Source organism: Necator americanus, chromosome IV (assembly GCF_031761385.1).
Source record: "Necator americanus strain Aroian chromosome IV, whole genome shotgun sequence".
NCBI lineage: Eukaryota > Metazoa > Nematoda > Chromadorea > Rhabditida > Ancylostomatidae > Necator > Necator americanus.
Window position 1 is genome coordinate 23,242,943 of NC_087374.1, and position 18,212 is coordinate 23,261,154.

Below are 18,212 nucleotides of genomic sequence, written 5' to 3' on the forward strand. Positions count from 1 at the left end.
ATTGTTAGTAAGAAAAAGCTTGGCTACACACTCCACCGTGCTTTTTCGGTTGGTGGATATTACGAATGTTTATCGTGACCAGCTCGATGCCTCCGACATACTGCTCTTGACGTAAACTTCCTCAAGCATATGGAACAAGTATAAGGTTGAATCCCATCATGTTGTCGTAGATGAATCTTATACGGCTCACTTAAGTCGAAACCAGCTCCACATCGTGCACAGATGTATCTGAGATGAAGGATTTGACAAAAAATGCAAAATTCAACTGTTACTATTGTTATACCTCCTTCTATTCGAGTGTATCCGTTCGTGTCGCCGAAGTGCTGAGCTACTAGAATAGACGGATCCACACCGGGAGCATTTCAGTCTAAAAGAGAATACCAACGCTAGTCGAGAACAGTGACAGTGTTGATGTTGTCGTAAAATTACTTTGCTGGTTGGTGGATATTTCTCAGATGTTTGCGAAGATGTTCAGATGAAGCAAACGTTTTCCCACAGTCGGGCCATGTGCAGGGGTACGATCGAGCACCACTATGCATTCTGTCTACATGCAGGACAAGACTCCCCTCGAGATCGAACAGTCGTCCACAAGTCTGGCATTGATGTTTTCGGGAGCATGTTGGTTGTTCGTGCATCCTGAATGATTAGTTTTCTACCGAGATTCTTCTGGTCTTTATTCCTTTGCTAAGACTACCAAATACTAATAATGAGTGAAATGGTAAATAAATCTCCTAACTAAATCCTAATACTAATCTAAAATATATGCAACGCCGTTAATACGCTTATCGCCAGGTCATTTTTATTGTATAATACCCAATTGAAGTATGTAGAAAAAGGAAACGGTAGTTCTTCGAAACGGTCAAGTCCTATTCATTTGCAACTTATGACATACAACAGAACAAAACAGTAATGCTATTCTTAACTAAGCCCCAACTAATTCAGGAAGCACTGCTGGCTTTCGCATGGATAAAAAGGTGTATGAAAGGATAACAAATAGGGTATACGAAAACACGCATTTCAACGTAACAACGTAACAATCTTCCCACGCGAATCCGATGTTCTGGCACGGAACACATTTGAAGGGTCCTACACAACAGCCAAAAGTCCAACTATGATTCGTAAAGAAGAATGCATCGCTGTGACAAACGAGCTGGTGCCGTATCAACCTATGCGGGTTTTGACCTACGGGGTCAGATGAAGGAAACGTCGTTATTAGCTATTAGCGGCGCAATTCAAACAGTGGGACGAGACTTTGAGGGGATAGATTACACGATTTTGCAGGGTCTGAAGAAGGCGATGACGCCGAAACTTTAGGGAGAATAAAGATCAACAACGATTTTAGTTCTACTTAACAAGTAGTGCACAAGATTGATTATAGCAGCTATTCATTGGGTTGGCGCAAAACTTCGTGGCGTTCTTGCAGCTGAACTTAACTGCAGTCACAAGATTATTGACAGTGAATAATAACAATAATATCGGCAGTTATGCTTGTACTTCTGAGAAGCAATTCTTAGCAGATCTTCGTCCTACTGAGCCCATAACATCCTTCTTCTTATGAATAGAACTAGTGCGGGACGATTTTTTGTGCAACGTTTGTTTTCTGGTTGGGAGTCAGCTATTCCTGGCTTCCTGCTTGACATAAAGGTGTCCCAAGCATCCCAAGTGTTTTGTAATTTTATTATCATTTTCTGTAACTCACAAATAATGCAACGCTTCTTCAAGAGTGAAATCCAATACCTACTTACAAGCACACTTCAAATAATGAACGACAAATGAAAAGTGAGATGCACTGCCTCAGCAACGCACTTTTACTGCTACAAAGAAAAACACTGCGAAGGTATACATCAACTCAATTTTTCAATTGTCCGAAGTTCCAAGGAGGTTGAATCGTAGGGAGACGGTACCTGCTGTTTCGTGATTAGTGTAAATGCACAATTAAGAGCTCCGAAAATGCGGAGGAATATATGTATGTGGTTTTCATGTTATTTCCGGAAAATGGTGCACTTTGATCTAGTAGGAATAAGAAGATGTACTGGTGGAATATTTGGGTACTTTGTATCTATCGGTAGTTGCTTCGTTTTTCCAGCGTTCGTGTTTCACTCGTTTCCATTCTGTCAACATTTGCCGATTGATTGTATTTAGAACTGCTTCATCAGTATGACATGTTGAGAGGTGTAAGTTCAAAAAACATGTTCTCCGGTCCTCTCCTGTACGGAAAAATTTGTTCCGATTTCGATTCTGAATTGAAAAAAGGAGCTAACCTTATCCATTTGTCTTCGCCTTCTAAACTTTTGCTTCTTCTGTGATGTGGTCAGTTAAGGCAGCTTTGTTTCGGCACGATGTAATGGACAGGAAGTGGGAAGGAAGAGAAAATTTGTGGTGAAAAAAGAGAAGCGGAGTAAAATTATAATAAGGTGATACACTGTATAATGTATAGTTCCAACACTCCGCATTCGGTGCCATTTTATTCCTCCATTTATACCTCGTTATCTTCACCTGACGTTTTGAAAATTCCGTACGACCACTTTTTTCACTATCTGCGCCTTTTTTCCTTCTCCTAGATGAGCTTCGCAAGTATTTCTGCCTTATCCGTAAGCTTATTAAATATAACATGTTTATAGTGATGATGGAGGTAGAAGAGCGCAGGTGTGAGGGGTTCGAGTGCGGTAAGCCAGCGAAACTACGGTGTCCGACATGCATCAAACTGGGTTTGAAGGACTCTTTCTTCTGTGACCAGGTGCTAATATAGTTTGCACAAGTGTTGTGTAGCGTCTGACAGAATCAAATAATCTTCTGTTCCAGGCTTGTTTCAAAGCAAATTGGGCTCTGCATAAAAATCAACACAATGACCCAAATGCACCCTACAATCCATGGCCTAACTACAATGTTCTAGAATAGGTTCTTTTTCTAGAACTTCTTGAAAAAATCATAGTATTTAGTTCACCGGACCACTTCGTCCAGCCAAACTCACACCGAAGAGAACGGTACCTCAGTCGATCACTCGTCCTGACTATGCTTTCCACCCAGAAGGTGTTTCTTTTGAGGAAAGACAAGCGAAGAAAAACAGAGAAGTGAAAGTGAGTGAATTCTCTACTCTCTACTATAATATGATAGATAATTCTACAGGTTTTGGATGATGCGGAAAAAGAAGGTCTTCGTGTTGCTTGTCGCCTAGGGAGGGAAGTTCTGAACGAAGCTGCAATGGCTTGTGCACCTGGCGTAACAACAGACGAGATCGACCGTGTTGTGCATGAAGCTTGCGTTGAAAGGAACTGTTATCCGAGTCCATTAGGGTGAGATTAAATCTCCTGGTGTTGTTTTATTAACTAATTATTACATTTTATTATGTTCAATACGTTCTCTTACTCAGAGAAAGGAGAAAATCGCTTGTGCCAGATGTAACATTGTATAAAAATCTTAAAGGCATCACTCACGAATCTGGGGTGATGCGGGTTTCAGGTGGATTATACCTAGATGCTGAATCACCCTCCTCTCCATAATCTATGGGGAGGAGGGTGATTCCGTCCTCCGTTCTTCCTGCCGTAAAAAACGCCCCGGAAGATGAGGCTTCGAGCGTTCCGGGGCGTTATTTTTTTACTACGTTCGGTTGGAGCGCGAAAGCCTTGTGCACGCGTCGTATCTTTCGGGCCATTTTTTACGGCAATTAGGAAGAAACGGACGAAATCACCCTCCTCTCCATAATCTACCACCCCGTATAGGAACTCCCCACCTGAAATCCGCACCAGATTCGTGGAGTGATGACTTTAGAAGTGTTTTTTGCGAGCTCAAATGCGCTTTCGTACATTCTGCAACACTCTTTATCGTTTTTTAGGTACCACAACTTTCCAAAAAGTTGCTGCACTTCCGTCAACGAGGTCATCTGTCATGGGATACCTGATCTGCGTATTCTTGAAAATGGCGATTTGTGTAATGGTAGTGGAGCGTTCCGTATTTGCTTACTTAGTTTGTTCTAAGCTTTTTTTTCTTATGTTTTTTTTTGTAGTAGATGTGACGGTTTATCATCGCGGATTTCATGGAGACTTGAACGAAACCTTTTTGGTTGGTGACAAAGTCGATGAGGAGTCTCGAAAGCTTGTTCGTGTTACTTACGAATGTCTACAACAGGCAATAGCTATCGGTAAGTTATTCTTTGTTCTCACCTTTATAAAGTACTAAGCCTTCTTTTAGTCAGACCGGGAGTAAAATTCCGTGAAATTGGGAACGTCATCCAGAAGCACGCAAGTGCTAACGGGTTTTCTGTCGTCAAAGCGTACTGCGGTCATGGAATTCACAGGTGAGAATCGTTTTGAAAGTATTCCTAAAAATTGAATCAGTGACCATTCAGACTTTTTCACACAGCTCCAAACATACCTCATTATGCAAGTAAGTTTTATTTTCGGTTTTTGCACTCTTTTTTCGTCATTTTCTTTCTTACATCAATATGGCTTTTAATATTTCTAGATTATATGGTTAATCATAAATATCAGCACCAAAGTACTCTTGAGATTTAGAATGAATAACTGAGCTATGCTTTTCTTAGTGTCGTACGCCGAGGTTTTTGCATGGAGCACACTCTCCTGGCTAGCGAGTATCGGTATGCATGTGATTTTCCAATTTGCTTCAAACGTAACTATTGTTTTTGTTCGGGAGATGCGATGTTCATATTGGTTTTGCTTAGTTTTTGTGAGCGCCCAACAATACCTTTCAGTCCAGCTTTCTCCCGACTACCACCTTTCCCATTCTTTCTTTCCTTTAACCTTACGAGACGTTTGAGAAAAACTGAAAAGAAACCGATATGAACACTTTGTCTTTAGACCAAATATCTTTGTCTTCCCTATGCATTATCATCACGCATATCATCGCGTACGCGCTACTTCGTCAAAAACTGTTTCTCTATTCACCTTTCGCAGATTCTTTACTGATGACGCCTGGAAAAAATTTCTCGCTCTGTCTTTAAATCCTTGCGAGGGTCAAGCGTAGTGATAGGACCTGACCCTCTCGAATACGAACCTGCCTTCCCTTTTCTCATCATCTTGCTGCGACAGTTTTCCGTTATTGCCAATTCAATATATTATATTAGTAAGGCTGCTCACAGAGTTCACGGCCGCACGGGCAGCGTAAGTAGTAAAAGAATCAAACTTACTAAAATATTGGTGGAGTATTATTGTTGAAATAGTTTCGTTCTACGATCTATGAAATATCCTTAAATACTTATTAATGCAGAAAATACGACAACAAAGGGAATAGTGAGGTGCATTGGTAGAATTCCAGAAGAACAATAAAAAAACAGCTAAATTAGTTCTCAGCTGATCGACGTGGATCAAGCGGAATTTAACGGTTAAAAAAAAAGCCCGAATTCTGTGCACATTGCAAGGTCGGCAAGATCGCAAATAACTTTGTGATAAGACGACCAAGATAACTATTTTAGGCTTAGAAGAAGGTTTGTCCTAGAAAACGCTGTGATATCGATATCGATATATAGATATCGCTGTGTTTTTCTTGAAACCTCCTAGTTTTTCAGAATTTAGATGGAAAAAGATGGTGAAAATGGAATTTCTCCCATCTTTTTCCCATCGAAGGTTTGGAAAAACCAAAAAAAAGCACTGAAAATTATGTTATAGAAAATCTTATAGAGAAAATCCTCAGCTAAAACATTCTGGAAGATAATTCGGTTCTCACTAGGTTACACTGAATTATTAGACTTTGTTTGAGATCATACACTTTTCGGTGCAGGAGCAAAAATCGGGATTTTGGCAAGTTTTACCGTTCCAGAAAAACGGGACAGCGTTTTGAAAAATTACCCATGTGTTTGAATAGAGAGAGGCTAGGGGAAGCCGCATATGCAGAATTTCTCTTTCCGGTACTGTTTGGTTCTCTCAAACTTTAGTTGGGAAAAATTCAAAAAAAGACAATTGTTAAAGATTCTAGATAGGCTTTCCCTTCAGAAAAGAATATGAAAATGGTTGGCCTGAAATTTTCTATTCTTGTTTAGTTAGCTTATTTGAAAGAACAGTTATAGTTTATAATACTGTGCTTACTCCTTTTGTACTCAAATTAGTGGACACGAATGACCTGTGTCGAACCTCCCCTTTTACTCCTCGTGTAATTTAAGTTCGTAGGTGGTGGATTGTAACATTTAATCACGTTAACTGCTGCTGTATTTTCTTTACGATATGACTGAATTAGTAGGCATTGGTACCGTTGTGCTTTTTTACAATCTGTGTCGTTGACTACATTTTTACAGACAATAGCATTAAGTTCTTCTTTCTAGAGAACTCTGCAACGGGTGTTATGAAAGCGGGTAACTCGTTTACGATCGAACCGATGATTAATGCCGGCAGCTACCATGATGATCGTTGGCCTGATGATTGGACTGCCGTTACGGTATGATATTTTCGATAAATAAGTAGTAGTTTGGGTTGACATTAAAATAACCTGTGCACTAGGAACAAGAAACGCTCTGCAAAGCAGGGATCTCGTGGTGTAGTGGTTATCACATCTGTCTAACACACAGAAGGTCGGCGGTTCGAGCCCGCCCGAGATCAAATGTTTGCAAATTGTGTCTTGCGTTGTTTTTCGTAAACTTTGTGTTGCAAATAGATTTTCTAATGAGTGGTTTTCCATGTTCACGCTGTTTTGGGAGAAAAAACATTGAAATATATTAGATGCCCCTGAATTTTATTCGCGAGATTTGAATGCGCCGCATTTTTTGTTTCTTTAAACTCTTGATTCTATGCTTGAGATTCTCGTAGTCCTTGGCCTTTCAAATGTTAACGGGGAAATATCGCCATGGGTTTAGAAAGAAAGGCATATGATGTGTAGTTTATTATTGGACTTCTTTGTGATTTTTAACTCTTAGATTTATGTGCTTCTACTCACAGTGAAGCTCTATTTTATTTCTATAAGAAATGTGAACTGTGCAAAAAGCGTAAATTCTTCTTTAGTGTTGATTTTTTTCAGACGGATGGCAAGCGATCAGCGCAATTTGAACAAACACTCTTGGTTACTGAAAACGGTTGTGATGTTCTAACAGCTCGCGAAGGAAATCGACCGTGGTTCATGGATCAAATCGATCAGCATTACAGCAAATAAGACTAGATTCACTGCGGTACTACCTCATTCTTTATGCTTGTAATTAACATTGTAGTTCTTTTTAATCCTCACGGTTCAGTGGTGATGTACCCGTTTTACTGCGTGGGAATTCCGATTTTTATTGCTCGTATAATATTTGTGGAATATACTTCTTTCCTAGAATTGGAACACCGAGAGTGGAGATTTGTTGTGCCTGGACGCGCATTATGTTCGACGTTTTCTTGCTTCAGTGACATTATGCATTGTTCTCTCTTGCGAACATGATGATTCTTTTAATAAAAGTGATTCAGTTTGCTTTGAAAGCGCTGCGATTATGAGGGCTATTGTCTGTTTGAGAAAAAAAATTGACAAGCGCACTTGATTTGGATAATTACGCCCCGACATGCAAGCAGGAGGCATTTAGGAGAAGGACTTTGCGGAAAACAATGAGCTGTCTTGTCTGCAGTCCACTGTTGGCCTTGTGCACTTGTAGAATTTGCAAAGTAGTGTTGCTTCTTTTTTCCTAACTTAATGATCCTTTTGCTTTTAAGTTGCGGTGAGCAACTGGTTCTTTTTTGTCTGTGATTGTCTTACATATAAAAGAAAGTCATATATTTCTCTCCTCACTCAGCTACTCAAATGAGGAGTGAAGGTGTGGCCAATAAGATCCAGACGAATAATCAATGCTTATTAGAAGGTTACTAGGACTAATTACGTGTTGCAGTCACCTTAGGAAAGGCGGCAGCCATTGTGCTTGGTGACTTTGGAACGAGCAATTGCGAGGCACATGGTGGGTTGTGTGATCTGTGTAGTTTTGCATTACTTGTTGGGTATTCATCGACCATTATAAGTTCTGAGTGTGGCTCCTTTTCGATTGCATGTTTTCTTCAACCTCTCCATATTCCTGTTTTTTTTTTGTATCATAAAACGCACAGGTAATTGGTGGTTTGCATTCGTGGGTAATCAGTAAATGTTAGACTATTTTGCATTTCTCTGGTTCGAGCACTGCATTGCTTCAGTGCACTTGAAGTCGGTACTTTCTTGTTAGAGAGTGATCCTTCATTCTTTGGTGCGCCGATAAAGCCGCACTGTTTTATATATATATATATATATATATATATATATATATATATATATATATATATATAATATATATACATATATATAATATATAGTATATATAATATATATATGTATATATATACATATATATGTATATATATACATATATATGGTAAATATATACATATATATGTGTATATATATACATATATATATACATATATATATATGTATATATATACATATATATATATATATATATATATATATATATATAAGCTGGGAGCGTCTTATTCAATCTCTGTTGAATTCTATAATAATTAATAATTAGTGATCATTAATTAAGATCATTAATTAACCTATTTTAAAATTAGTTACTGCCTGAAATTCCCTGTAGTTGCAAAAGCGGCTATATTTTCTTGAAGTCTTTGTCTACATACAAACAATTCTATCAGTTGGTGCCCGAATATTTTCCATTTCTATAACTAACTTCTATTCAAACAATCGGGGAACTTTCGGGGAGCAAGATAGGTTAACCATTTCTAGAGGTTAACACGAACTCCTAAATTTGCTCTTTCAAATGCTACTTCTCATCATAAGTCTCGAGCTTGCTATGTTTTCTTGACTTGGAGGGAACGTTTCGTCAGACCCACGTATTTTTCATACCTAACCAAGATTTATTTCCAGCAATATTGCGAATAAAATAGGATTCTACGAAAAAACTCATTTTAGGATTGGTTTCGAGCAGTTTTTTGATTACCAGCTATCAAAGTTATAGGCGAAAAACAACGAGAAAACATCTGAACGTGACGAGTACGTTGTGTTCAATTACGATTCGATGGTAGTTTGAAGATAGTTCCCTCGTTTTTAAAGGTAGTTAAGGATTTTGCGATTTATAGTTTAAAAATTGCGAAAGAGTTCCTAGTTTGGTGAGTAATTACAATAAATATTTTCTCGGTGTCTACTACTGTGTCAGCGGGAGAACCTTCGTAATTAATAAAGTTTAGTTGAAGGCAAGGCATTACGAAACTGATATAGTTTCGAAACCTATGGGAGAATATAAAGCTCGAGGTAGATCACGAATATGAGCGTGACCGCACTCTATCCCTTCCAATCATGCTGGAAAACAGCTCGAGGACCACCTTAGTTCCGATGAGGTACGTAAGAACGCGCCAACCTCGTACGAGCTCCGGTTCGCTTAGCAGCCAACATGTTCATTGGTTTCACTTGATCAGGTTGCGGAGAAAACCTCTTTGAGCGCGCGTGCTCATATCCGCAATGAACACCCCGATCTTTATGTTTGTCGCAGGTCTCCTAATTACGTCAGTTTTGTTACGCGCTGTCTTTAATGATCTACACAAAATAAATTGAACATTTAGAAGTAGACAGTTTAGAATGCTATAAATTATAGGATGTTTAGTTTACGGATATTACCCATACGATAGGATCGCCAATTCTTCGACGCAAGACGAAAAAGACGCGGACTCGCGTTTTTCTCGTGTTTTTTCATAACTCGCCTCCATTTGATCTTTATCTGACACATCAGTAGATTTGTGAGCGCGAGTTCTACCGAGTGGATGTAATTAGAGCTTTCAAGACCTATCAGGGAAACAGTTTTTGAAAAAATTACCATTGGGTACACATTAAAAGCATCACTCCACGAATCTGGGGTGGTACGGACTTCAGGTGGAGTACTCTTACAAGGAGTAGTAGATTATTGAGAGAAACGTGATTCCGTTCATTTCTTCCTAATCGTCGTAGAAAACGGGCCGGAGGATACGGGTTCGAGCGTTCCGGCGCACTATTTTCTACAAGGAGTTCGATTGGAGCGCGCCAGAACGCTCGAAGCCGTATCTTCCGGGCCGCTTTTCACGGCAGTTAGGAAGAAATGGACGGAATCACCCTCCATAATCTATCTATCTATCTATAAGAATACTCCACCTGAAATCTGCACCACCTCAGATTCGCGGGGTTATGCCATTAAAAAGACTGAGTCCGAGATAATTGCGCCCCGAGGATATATGATTTTTGACGCGAACAAATGTTTCGAAAAGTGAAATGATGGATACATATTCGTATTCTACATAATAGTGCGAACAATATGATATCTCTCACAGCTATAATTTCATGAAAATGAAGATTTTGTAAATTCGACTAAAGTGACATGTTTCATCGAAACGGAACGACCGACAGTACTAGCTCGAAAATTATTTTCTTACAAAATCTGTGTGAAACTTTGTCTTTGATTTTCCAACTAAACAGGATTTTTGTAGTTTTTGCTGCTAAAGTTACAATTTCGGTATTTTGCATCTCTTACTCTAATTTTTGGCACTTCGTAAATCGCTAACAAATTAGGTTTGCCATCTGTCGGCATAAAACAATGGAGAGTAGTCTTTGTCCTCTGATTTGTTCTGATCTTTTCTATAGTATATCTCAATTGTGGTCAGTTTTGAACCTGCAAAGATATTAAACTTTTCATGTGTTTTTACAGAAAGCTCATTTTTTGCGATTTATTGGAAGTTTCTTCAAATATCAAATGGATATGTTTTTCAGGATTATCTATTGAATGGTGGCTATTTCAAAAAATTCTGTATATCTCAAATTTTCATCACAAATTATCTCAGCCACTATGGAGGGTCATTATCATCTAGGCACTCCGACCCACCAGATAGCTTAGAACCCACATCGAGCTACGGCTGTGTTACCGATTACTACGTTTGAAAAGAATAGAATAACTACAGAGAAAAATGCAATACATGCAGAGCGACATTCTTCAGAATTATCTGTTTTCTTAATTTTTATTCACTTTGCTTTTTTTTGGTTTTATGGCGGCTTTTTATGGGTTTTTGGTTTTTTTGGTGTCGCAGTTATCTCGGACTCAGCATTGTTAATGTGAACCCGCAGGTACTTTTTTCAAAAGGTTTTCCTTGATAAAGGATAAAGTTTCTGGCCTACCCCATGCGCCCCCACGTTCACTTCAATTCGGAATCGTTTGAGGTTTACGAACGTGTAACGTGGCTTATACAATGACTTGCGGTGGCTAGCCGATGTGTCAAGTCAGTGTTTTTATCCTCCCAGACAAGTCTGGTACCAATTTATCGACCCCGAAGGGATGAAGGGCTTGGTGAGCACTAGGGCGGATTCGAACCTCCGATCAATCGTGCAGGAAGCGGAACCTCTAACCGCTACACTACAGCCGCCCTCTTTTTTTCTTTGATAGAACTTAAAAATTCTAATTACATTCAATCGGTAGAGCTCGCGCTCACGAATCTATTGATGGACTATGGGCTATAGAGCTTATCATAAAGATCAAATTGAGGCGAGTTATGAAAAAAAGACGAAAAACACGCGGATCCGATTCTGTCGAAGAATTAGCGATCCTACTGTACTGTTGCCATCGCCACAGGCAGTCGGAATATCAGTGCTTTAAAGTCCCTAAGAAAAAGTGCTCCGTAAGCAAAAATGAGTCCTTTCCTATAGCTTCGGAATTTTCACAGAATAAATTCAACTGCTCTCATTTTTTTTAATGACCGATGCTCTTGGAATTATTCAAGTCAAGGTTTTATGTAGCTCTTTTTCAAAACATAACTTCTGTTTTTTAGGAATTGCTAATTTTTCATGCTTATTCTTTGTTCTAAGTATGATTGGCTTGAAGCTTTGAGTTCTCATGACCTCCTCAGTAGTAATAGTGCTTTGATGTGAAGACATCACATGTCAAAAGCTATGCTTATATTCCTAACGTTTCCGAAGCAGAGATCGAAACATTAGTATCCATAAAGTTAAGTACTTTGCAAACATTGGACACTTTGTGTGGAAAGTTTTTACTATTATATGCATTTTTGAAGCGGAATGAATTCAGTTGACAAGCGTTGTGTTCCAATCGTACTAGTTCACCTCGAATTCGTCTTATTTCGCTTAACACGAAATTTATAGTCTTTTTTCTTCTACCCCCAACCGCAGTTATAAGTGCATATTTTTTCTTACTAGTGGTTGTAATTGAACTTTTTTCATATTCTTGGAAAATTGTCCATTTCTGATCGCAATATTTGTCTTATCTCAGAAAGTTTTATCTAAACGAACAAAATGAAGATGAAGCATCTCGTAACTTTGGGATCTCTGAGGAATAATGAGGAAAAAAAGATCGTCAAGCAAAACATGCATTTTTGAGTGATCTTCGTTGTAACGTTCATTTTAAGGCTCGGGCACATGTCCTCCTCGCAGTTTCTACATATATGTATGTAACTTTTGGGTATGCCTTCGATTTGTATCCAAGAATACAGCTGCAACACGTAGTTTTTTTTTTCAATGTTTTAAAAATATTTCTAATGTTTTAACGTGAAGGGTTCTGTTCCAGTGTCATTGCTTTATACTCTTTAATTAAACAGTGATACTGATTTCTTTGGAAAGTATGGTATGAGGCAGGAAATTGGAGTAATGCTCTATTCTGACTTCTTATTCTGAATGTCACTTAATCACCTCTCTGACCAGCGATGGATCCTGATCGGTCTCGTGTTTGCAAGGGGATAGGAAGAACTATAGACTCACGGGATTAGGTGTCAAACTTCAAGTCATCATTAGCAAAATGCTGATTATTTCTGAATCGAGTACAATTTAGCAAAATATTAATCTTCAAATATGAATGGTTGGGCGATTCGCTTTTATTAGCTCCTTATTTTGAAAGAAAAACAAAGATTCTCTTGTTTCACCTTCAATTCAAGAAATTCAGTCTCAGGTCTTCACAGTCTCAGGTCTACACAGAGGGCTGATTGCATTAGGAAAACATTTTCACGCTCTTCTTTTTTCTTCTGGTTTTGAGACTTTGCTTTGCCACGCCGCAATCGTAAATGCCAACCGACTGCTTATCGGCAGTACCACTTTCTGGATTTTCTGTTCCAAAGAAGAAGCTGGATCTACAACGACTTTCCTCGGAGGGTATACTCGAGCTTCAACTCAACGGAGAAGCTTTGATTTAGCTTCAAAGTACATAGGTGGGCGGTAAAACTTTGCTAAGTTTTGTGGCGCTGCTCTCTTACCTCTTACGCGGCCATGGTTTTCCGTTCTTCCTCCTTTTCCCGAGGAATCATTGATAATTTTCATTCAGGTGTTGAGACGTTAAGAGGACATATTGGAAGGAGTTGAAATATTTTGTAGGAGCCAAATTTTCTGCTTGATTAGGTTTGGATAGAAAAAGTAAATAGAATAAGTATGTTTAGGGTGACTGTATTCTTCCAGTCGAACAGACTGAAGTCCAAGTTGCTGATGCTAAGCGTGCTTGACAGCTCTTTATGCTTTTGAACCCAACGCCCCATCTCTGCCCGTAGTAGCAAGGCGATGGATGTGGATGTGGGAAGTGCTAACGAGACATATCTCGCCATTCATCTTGTCGTCTGTTCTCGTCTCGAAAATAACGATAGTTGTGAAGGCCAGTGAAAACAGGAGGCTGCGTTATTATCAAATATCTCCTTTCTATAGCTTTTCGGGTGGTTATAGCTCACGAAATTCTTAGCACTTCTTGAGCGTTCACAGGTTTCATTTTTTGTTCGCCTAAAAAACTTTTTCTTTCATTCAAGCCATTTCGGAGTTACGTAATTACCGTTAGTCTTTTTAATTCTCGCGACTCGAAGCAAACTGTCCTCTGAATTTCTTAATTGCTTTCTCTTCCTTCCATTAGTTAAAATCCTTCACAAAAAATGAAAATAGAAATAGAAAAATAAAATAGAAAAGCGAGGATCTACGCTTCCTCTCTTTCCATACATGCGCCCGTTGGCTACTCGGATCTGCTCGACGGCTGTCCGCAGTAGGTGCTGCCCAGGGCGGGATTTCGCGAATATGTGTGTGTCCAGATTGTCACATTTCCCCTGAGGGAATTGACAGCAGGAAACATCCGCCTAATCGATTTGTTCTCCTTTGTCACCCACCACTGCATTCACTGCTAATTTCGAAAAACGCACTGCACTTAAAGTTTCAAATGCGCCTGACTTTTAGAGGGGATTAAATAAACCTGACGGATTTTTACCGTTTCCAAATTCTTCGGCATGTCCACTCCACTATGAGATGATCTAGTTGATAAAGGGGGTCCGGTATGAAGATTACGCTGCAATCCCTTCGAAATCGTACAGTAAAAAAAAAACAATTAACACTTTTTCTAGACATTCAGTCTAGAGTTTATTTCAGACCAGTTTTGTAAAAGGTTAATGAATTTCAAACAGCAAATACAAGGTGGACCTATACAGACCCTTTTCTATTATTTTGTCATTTCTGTTTTGCAGGAAAGTCAGCGGACAAAAAATGAGATTGAGTTGTTTTCCCAATCAATGTGAAGAGCGTTCTGTTGTTTATATATGTTTATATAAAAGGGACAAAGACCTAGAATGCATAGACAGATACGTATACGTATAGTTAGAGTTAGGAATTATGGGAGTGCCCTTCCTTTTTCACGTGAACTACGACGAATTTATTTAAGAAATACGATTTCTGACCTTGAGACAAGTTATGGCAGCTGAAGATGAGACTAACTGAAGCATTTGACATGCCCCCTTGTTTTCTCCTTACATTCCCAGCAGAGGCTGTGATGGATGCAAGCTTAAGGATTCGAGCGAACAAGTTCAGCGCAACGACTATGTTTCAAAGTAAGCGATGAGATGAATGGAAAAACTTTGGATGTACTGATGAGTGAAATACATTTGCGCAAACATAAAATTATTTTCTTTACTCCTTGAAATTTTTGATCAACTATAAATCTGCTCCAGCGCTCCTCTCAAATATCGGTAAATTCCAGTAAATTACAGTATCCGTTCACCAGCTGATAAATCTGTGAGAAATTTGGCATCGTTTCTACTTTCTAAAGAGGTATACTCATGTTTTAGATCCGAATATGTTGAGCCCCAACTAGAAAATTCCTTCCTATGTCACTTTGCTGACTTTCCAACCTTGCAACATCATTTTGAATATTTAGATTTTTTAAAATGGACTAAAAAACCATTAAAAATGCAGAATTTTTTCTTAATATTTTCTGGATTTGATTTTATTTTCTGTTCGTTCTGCGACGATGTTTCTTAGTTCAATTTGTTTCGTTTAGTGCACTGCTCTCATTTCATTCGATGCTTCAATGTGATCTCACTGACTTTTCTCTAAGAGCTTTATTTATCGACTCTTGCTAAAATTGGAAAAGAATGAGGGAAATTTTCCAAACATCAATCGATCAATGAATCAAGAATTATTATCGTCCGAAGAAGAAGTCATGAGCATTCGTCCTTGGACTCAGGATACTTATTATTTTTAATGAGTTCATACAATTGTCCTTAGATATTTCTCGATATACTGCTTTTAGAACAGTCATATAAACATAAAAAATAAATAAATGAAGAACAAATATTTTCCGGAATAATATTGGACAAAAAAGTTCAAAAGTTAGATAAAAGTCAACGGTATTTTAGACATGCTGAAAAAGCGTTCTGAGTCGATCGTCGTCAGCAAAGAATGTTCTTTGTTGGCAACAATCGACTCATGACACTAGAATTCACTTCTCATTTGATCCTAAGACCGATGACAATTTTTTATTGATGTGTTGGCCAGTTAACAGCCTAGTTAACAGCTCTGGTATAAGAGGATTCCCCTTGAAATGCTCGTTAGATGGGCGCATTTTAGGATCCACTGAGAGTGACTACAGAATTAGCATTTATACATACTTCGCGCCCTTTATACCCCCGAATTTGCTTTTGCTACCTTAAACAGAATTGCTTACCTATCCACGGATCAGAAGGAAGTGTAGGATATGTGATCAAGTGGCAACCGCCAGTCGACAGTATACATATCTCCGTCGGGACATTTGAAATGAAAACTACTCCAAGGACTTTTTTGCTTTGTTTTCAATCCTCCAGTTTATGAAATATCTTCTTTACATCATCACAAATACCTTTTATTGCCAAAAAATGGGAATGAAATTCATGGAGTAACCTGACGACAGCGCAAGCACAATCGGGATATTTGCTGCTTTTTTGGATCGACTTCCTTGCTCATATGAATGCTAGGTGACCGAGAAGCTGGTCAGAAATGATTTTCCGGGCATAAAAACACAAAATATTTCGATGTGATTGTGTTTTCATCAGTTTGCTTCAAAAAACCCTCTCAACCTATTCTTGTGGCTGTTTTACTTTTTTACCCAGCTACAAAGATAGGTCAATCATTTATGTGGTTAACAAAATAGTCAACCCCCTTCGCCGATCGGTCGGATTAGGATAGTTGACTTTTTTGGTCTAGAACTATGGCGACGTTGAATCAAAAATGAAGACGGTGGGAAGAAAGGTGGGGTGAAATCTTAGGGGTTGACAAATACTTCGACGGGAATCGTTCGTAACTGATAATACTTGCTTATTTCTTTTAGATTCACTTCTTTTAAATGTTAAATGTGTGGCTTAATTTCTTAATATTTGAGTGAATGTGATGTAAAGGAAAATTATGCCTCTTTGATTCCAGAAGCTGAGGTAGTTATGGATAAAAAAACTTTTATAATGTGCTGGACCTGCAATTCCATGTTTAGACGGCCATAAAAGTCAAACTCACTAGAGTATGGAAGAATTCAGAAGAGTTTTTGGTGAATAATACGTAATTTTTCTTGTTGTCGCATTTTGAAACAGCAGAAAATATATGCTGCTGAAATTAGCTGCATGTAAAACGATTATGGCTAACCTTTTTTTAAAATATTTTTTGGAATTTTCATGCTCCGCTTCACTGTGAATGTACTAAAATCGTCGCCATTCCAACACAAAATTTCTGTTCCACCTGTTCAAAAAATAAGAAATATCTTCTCTGGTAGTTAGCTTTAAAGGCATCACCCCACGAATCTGAGGTGGTGCAGATTTCAGGTGGAGTATTCGTTTACAGGATGGGAGACTACGGAGACGTTTTTCCTACCAAAAAAACGGCCCGGAAGATAGCTTCATTCGTTTTGGCGCACCATTTTGTACAAGTGGTTTGATTGGAGCGCCCAGTCTTGTGCGGCGCCGCACTTCGGGGGCCGTTTTTTACGGCAATTAGCAAGAAATGGACGGATTCACCTTTTCCGTTTAAATAGTACACTGACTAGGTTTTTTAAGGATTAGCGAAGTGAAATCCCTTCTGACTACTTCCTTTTTGGATTTGCAATAATTTTTTCCATCAACAGAATCGAGTTGATTGGGGAAAATTCCGGACGAAAAGTGTCTCTCCAGAGTCCAACAAAAAGCACCACACGCAAAAAGCAATAAATAAAATTTCGCCGCGATTAATGTGGCGGTTTTTTTCCTATATCTTCCTTGCTTGTTCCGCAAAATCATTTTAAACACAGTTTTTACTAAATATCTCAACTTCGATATTCTTTGTTCATTTTGAAATTCCGTGCACTTTGAAGTCCGTAGTCTCTGACAGCCATAAAAAGAGCGGTAGTTATAGAAGTATTCATTATTCCACCTTTCTGTTTATACCTAACTATTGAATTAATCAGAATTTGATTTACCCTTTTTGAATGAACTCCACTATATCTTCCATAGAAACATTAGCAAACAGTAGGCAAGTTTTTGTTTTTGTTTACTGGTTTATTGAAAGCTCTTGTAACCAGCCTCAGAAGCACTTGACGTTTTTCGCTCAACCATAACTGATCAGCACAAATCTGTTCCTGAAAGTAATTCGAAGTACACGTACGAGGATTTCTGGGTTTTCTTTTGGAACTCGTTTCATTCTTAGAGACTGGTCCACTTGAGATTTGAATCTGATCTCTTGCAAAGAAAAATTAATAAAGGAAACATAGTCACGCAGCCAAACTGGCTTGGAAAAGGATATTAAATTTTGTTAACTTTTTTTTTACCAGGATGACTCCTTTCATTTAAAGGTATGATTATTCCGGTAAGCGTAACTAAGGAAAATAAGCAAATCGGGCAAATTTTCCTTAGATACATAATTCTAGGTTTACTCGTAGGTAATTTTCGAGCTTTCAGCACTTCCCTTATTCTAACGAATAGCATTCTTTTAAATCGAAAATTAGTGATATTTGGCTTTTCTTTTGAAGATGACACCTAAAAACATCACATTCGGTAACAAACTTC

The 18,212-nt window shown here is 38.5% G+C and overlaps 2 protein-coding genes across 4 annotated transcripts; one reads left to right on the top strand and one right to left on the bottom strand.

Moving 5' to 3' along the window:
- Positions 1–4: 4 nt before the first annotated feature.
- On the bottom strand, positions 5–635 carry RB195_002434 (uncharacterized protein; the record flags this gene model as incomplete). 2 transcript variants are annotated; one of them, XM_064199696.1, is made up of 4 exons in its annotated part: positions 5–120; positions 191–228; positions 284–367; positions 430–539. In XM_064199696.1, the coding sequence occupies 4 exons, from the start codon at positions 537–539 to the stop codon at positions 5–7; spliced, it is 348 nt and encodes a 115-aa protein (XP_064055576.1). The 2 variants fall into 2 exon arrangements, with proteins under 2 accessions (XP_064055576.1, XP_064055577.1); XM_064199695.1 differs by having other exon boundaries at positions 60–228; positions 430–635.
- A 1,988-nt stretch (positions 636–2,623) lies between these two features.
- Positions 2,624–7,092, top strand: RB195_002435 (uncharacterized protein; the record flags this gene model as incomplete). 2 transcript variants are annotated; one of them, XM_064199697.1, is made up of 11 exons in its annotated part: positions 2,624–2,737; positions 2,803–2,886; positions 2,940–3,077; positions 3,127–3,293; positions 3,833–3,933; positions 4,004–4,138; positions 4,189–4,294; positions 4,346–4,383; positions 4,541–4,594; positions 6,272–6,384; positions 6,961–7,092. In XM_064199697.1, the coding sequence occupies 11 exons, from the start codon at positions 2,624–2,626 to the stop codon at positions 7,090–7,092; spliced, it is 1,182 nt and encodes a 393-aa protein (XP_064055578.1). The 2 variants fall into 2 exon arrangements, with proteins under 2 accessions (XP_064055578.1, XP_013301720.1); XM_013446266.2 differs by lacking the exon at positions 4,541–4,594.
- Positions 7,093–18,212: the final 11,120 nt, after the last annotated feature.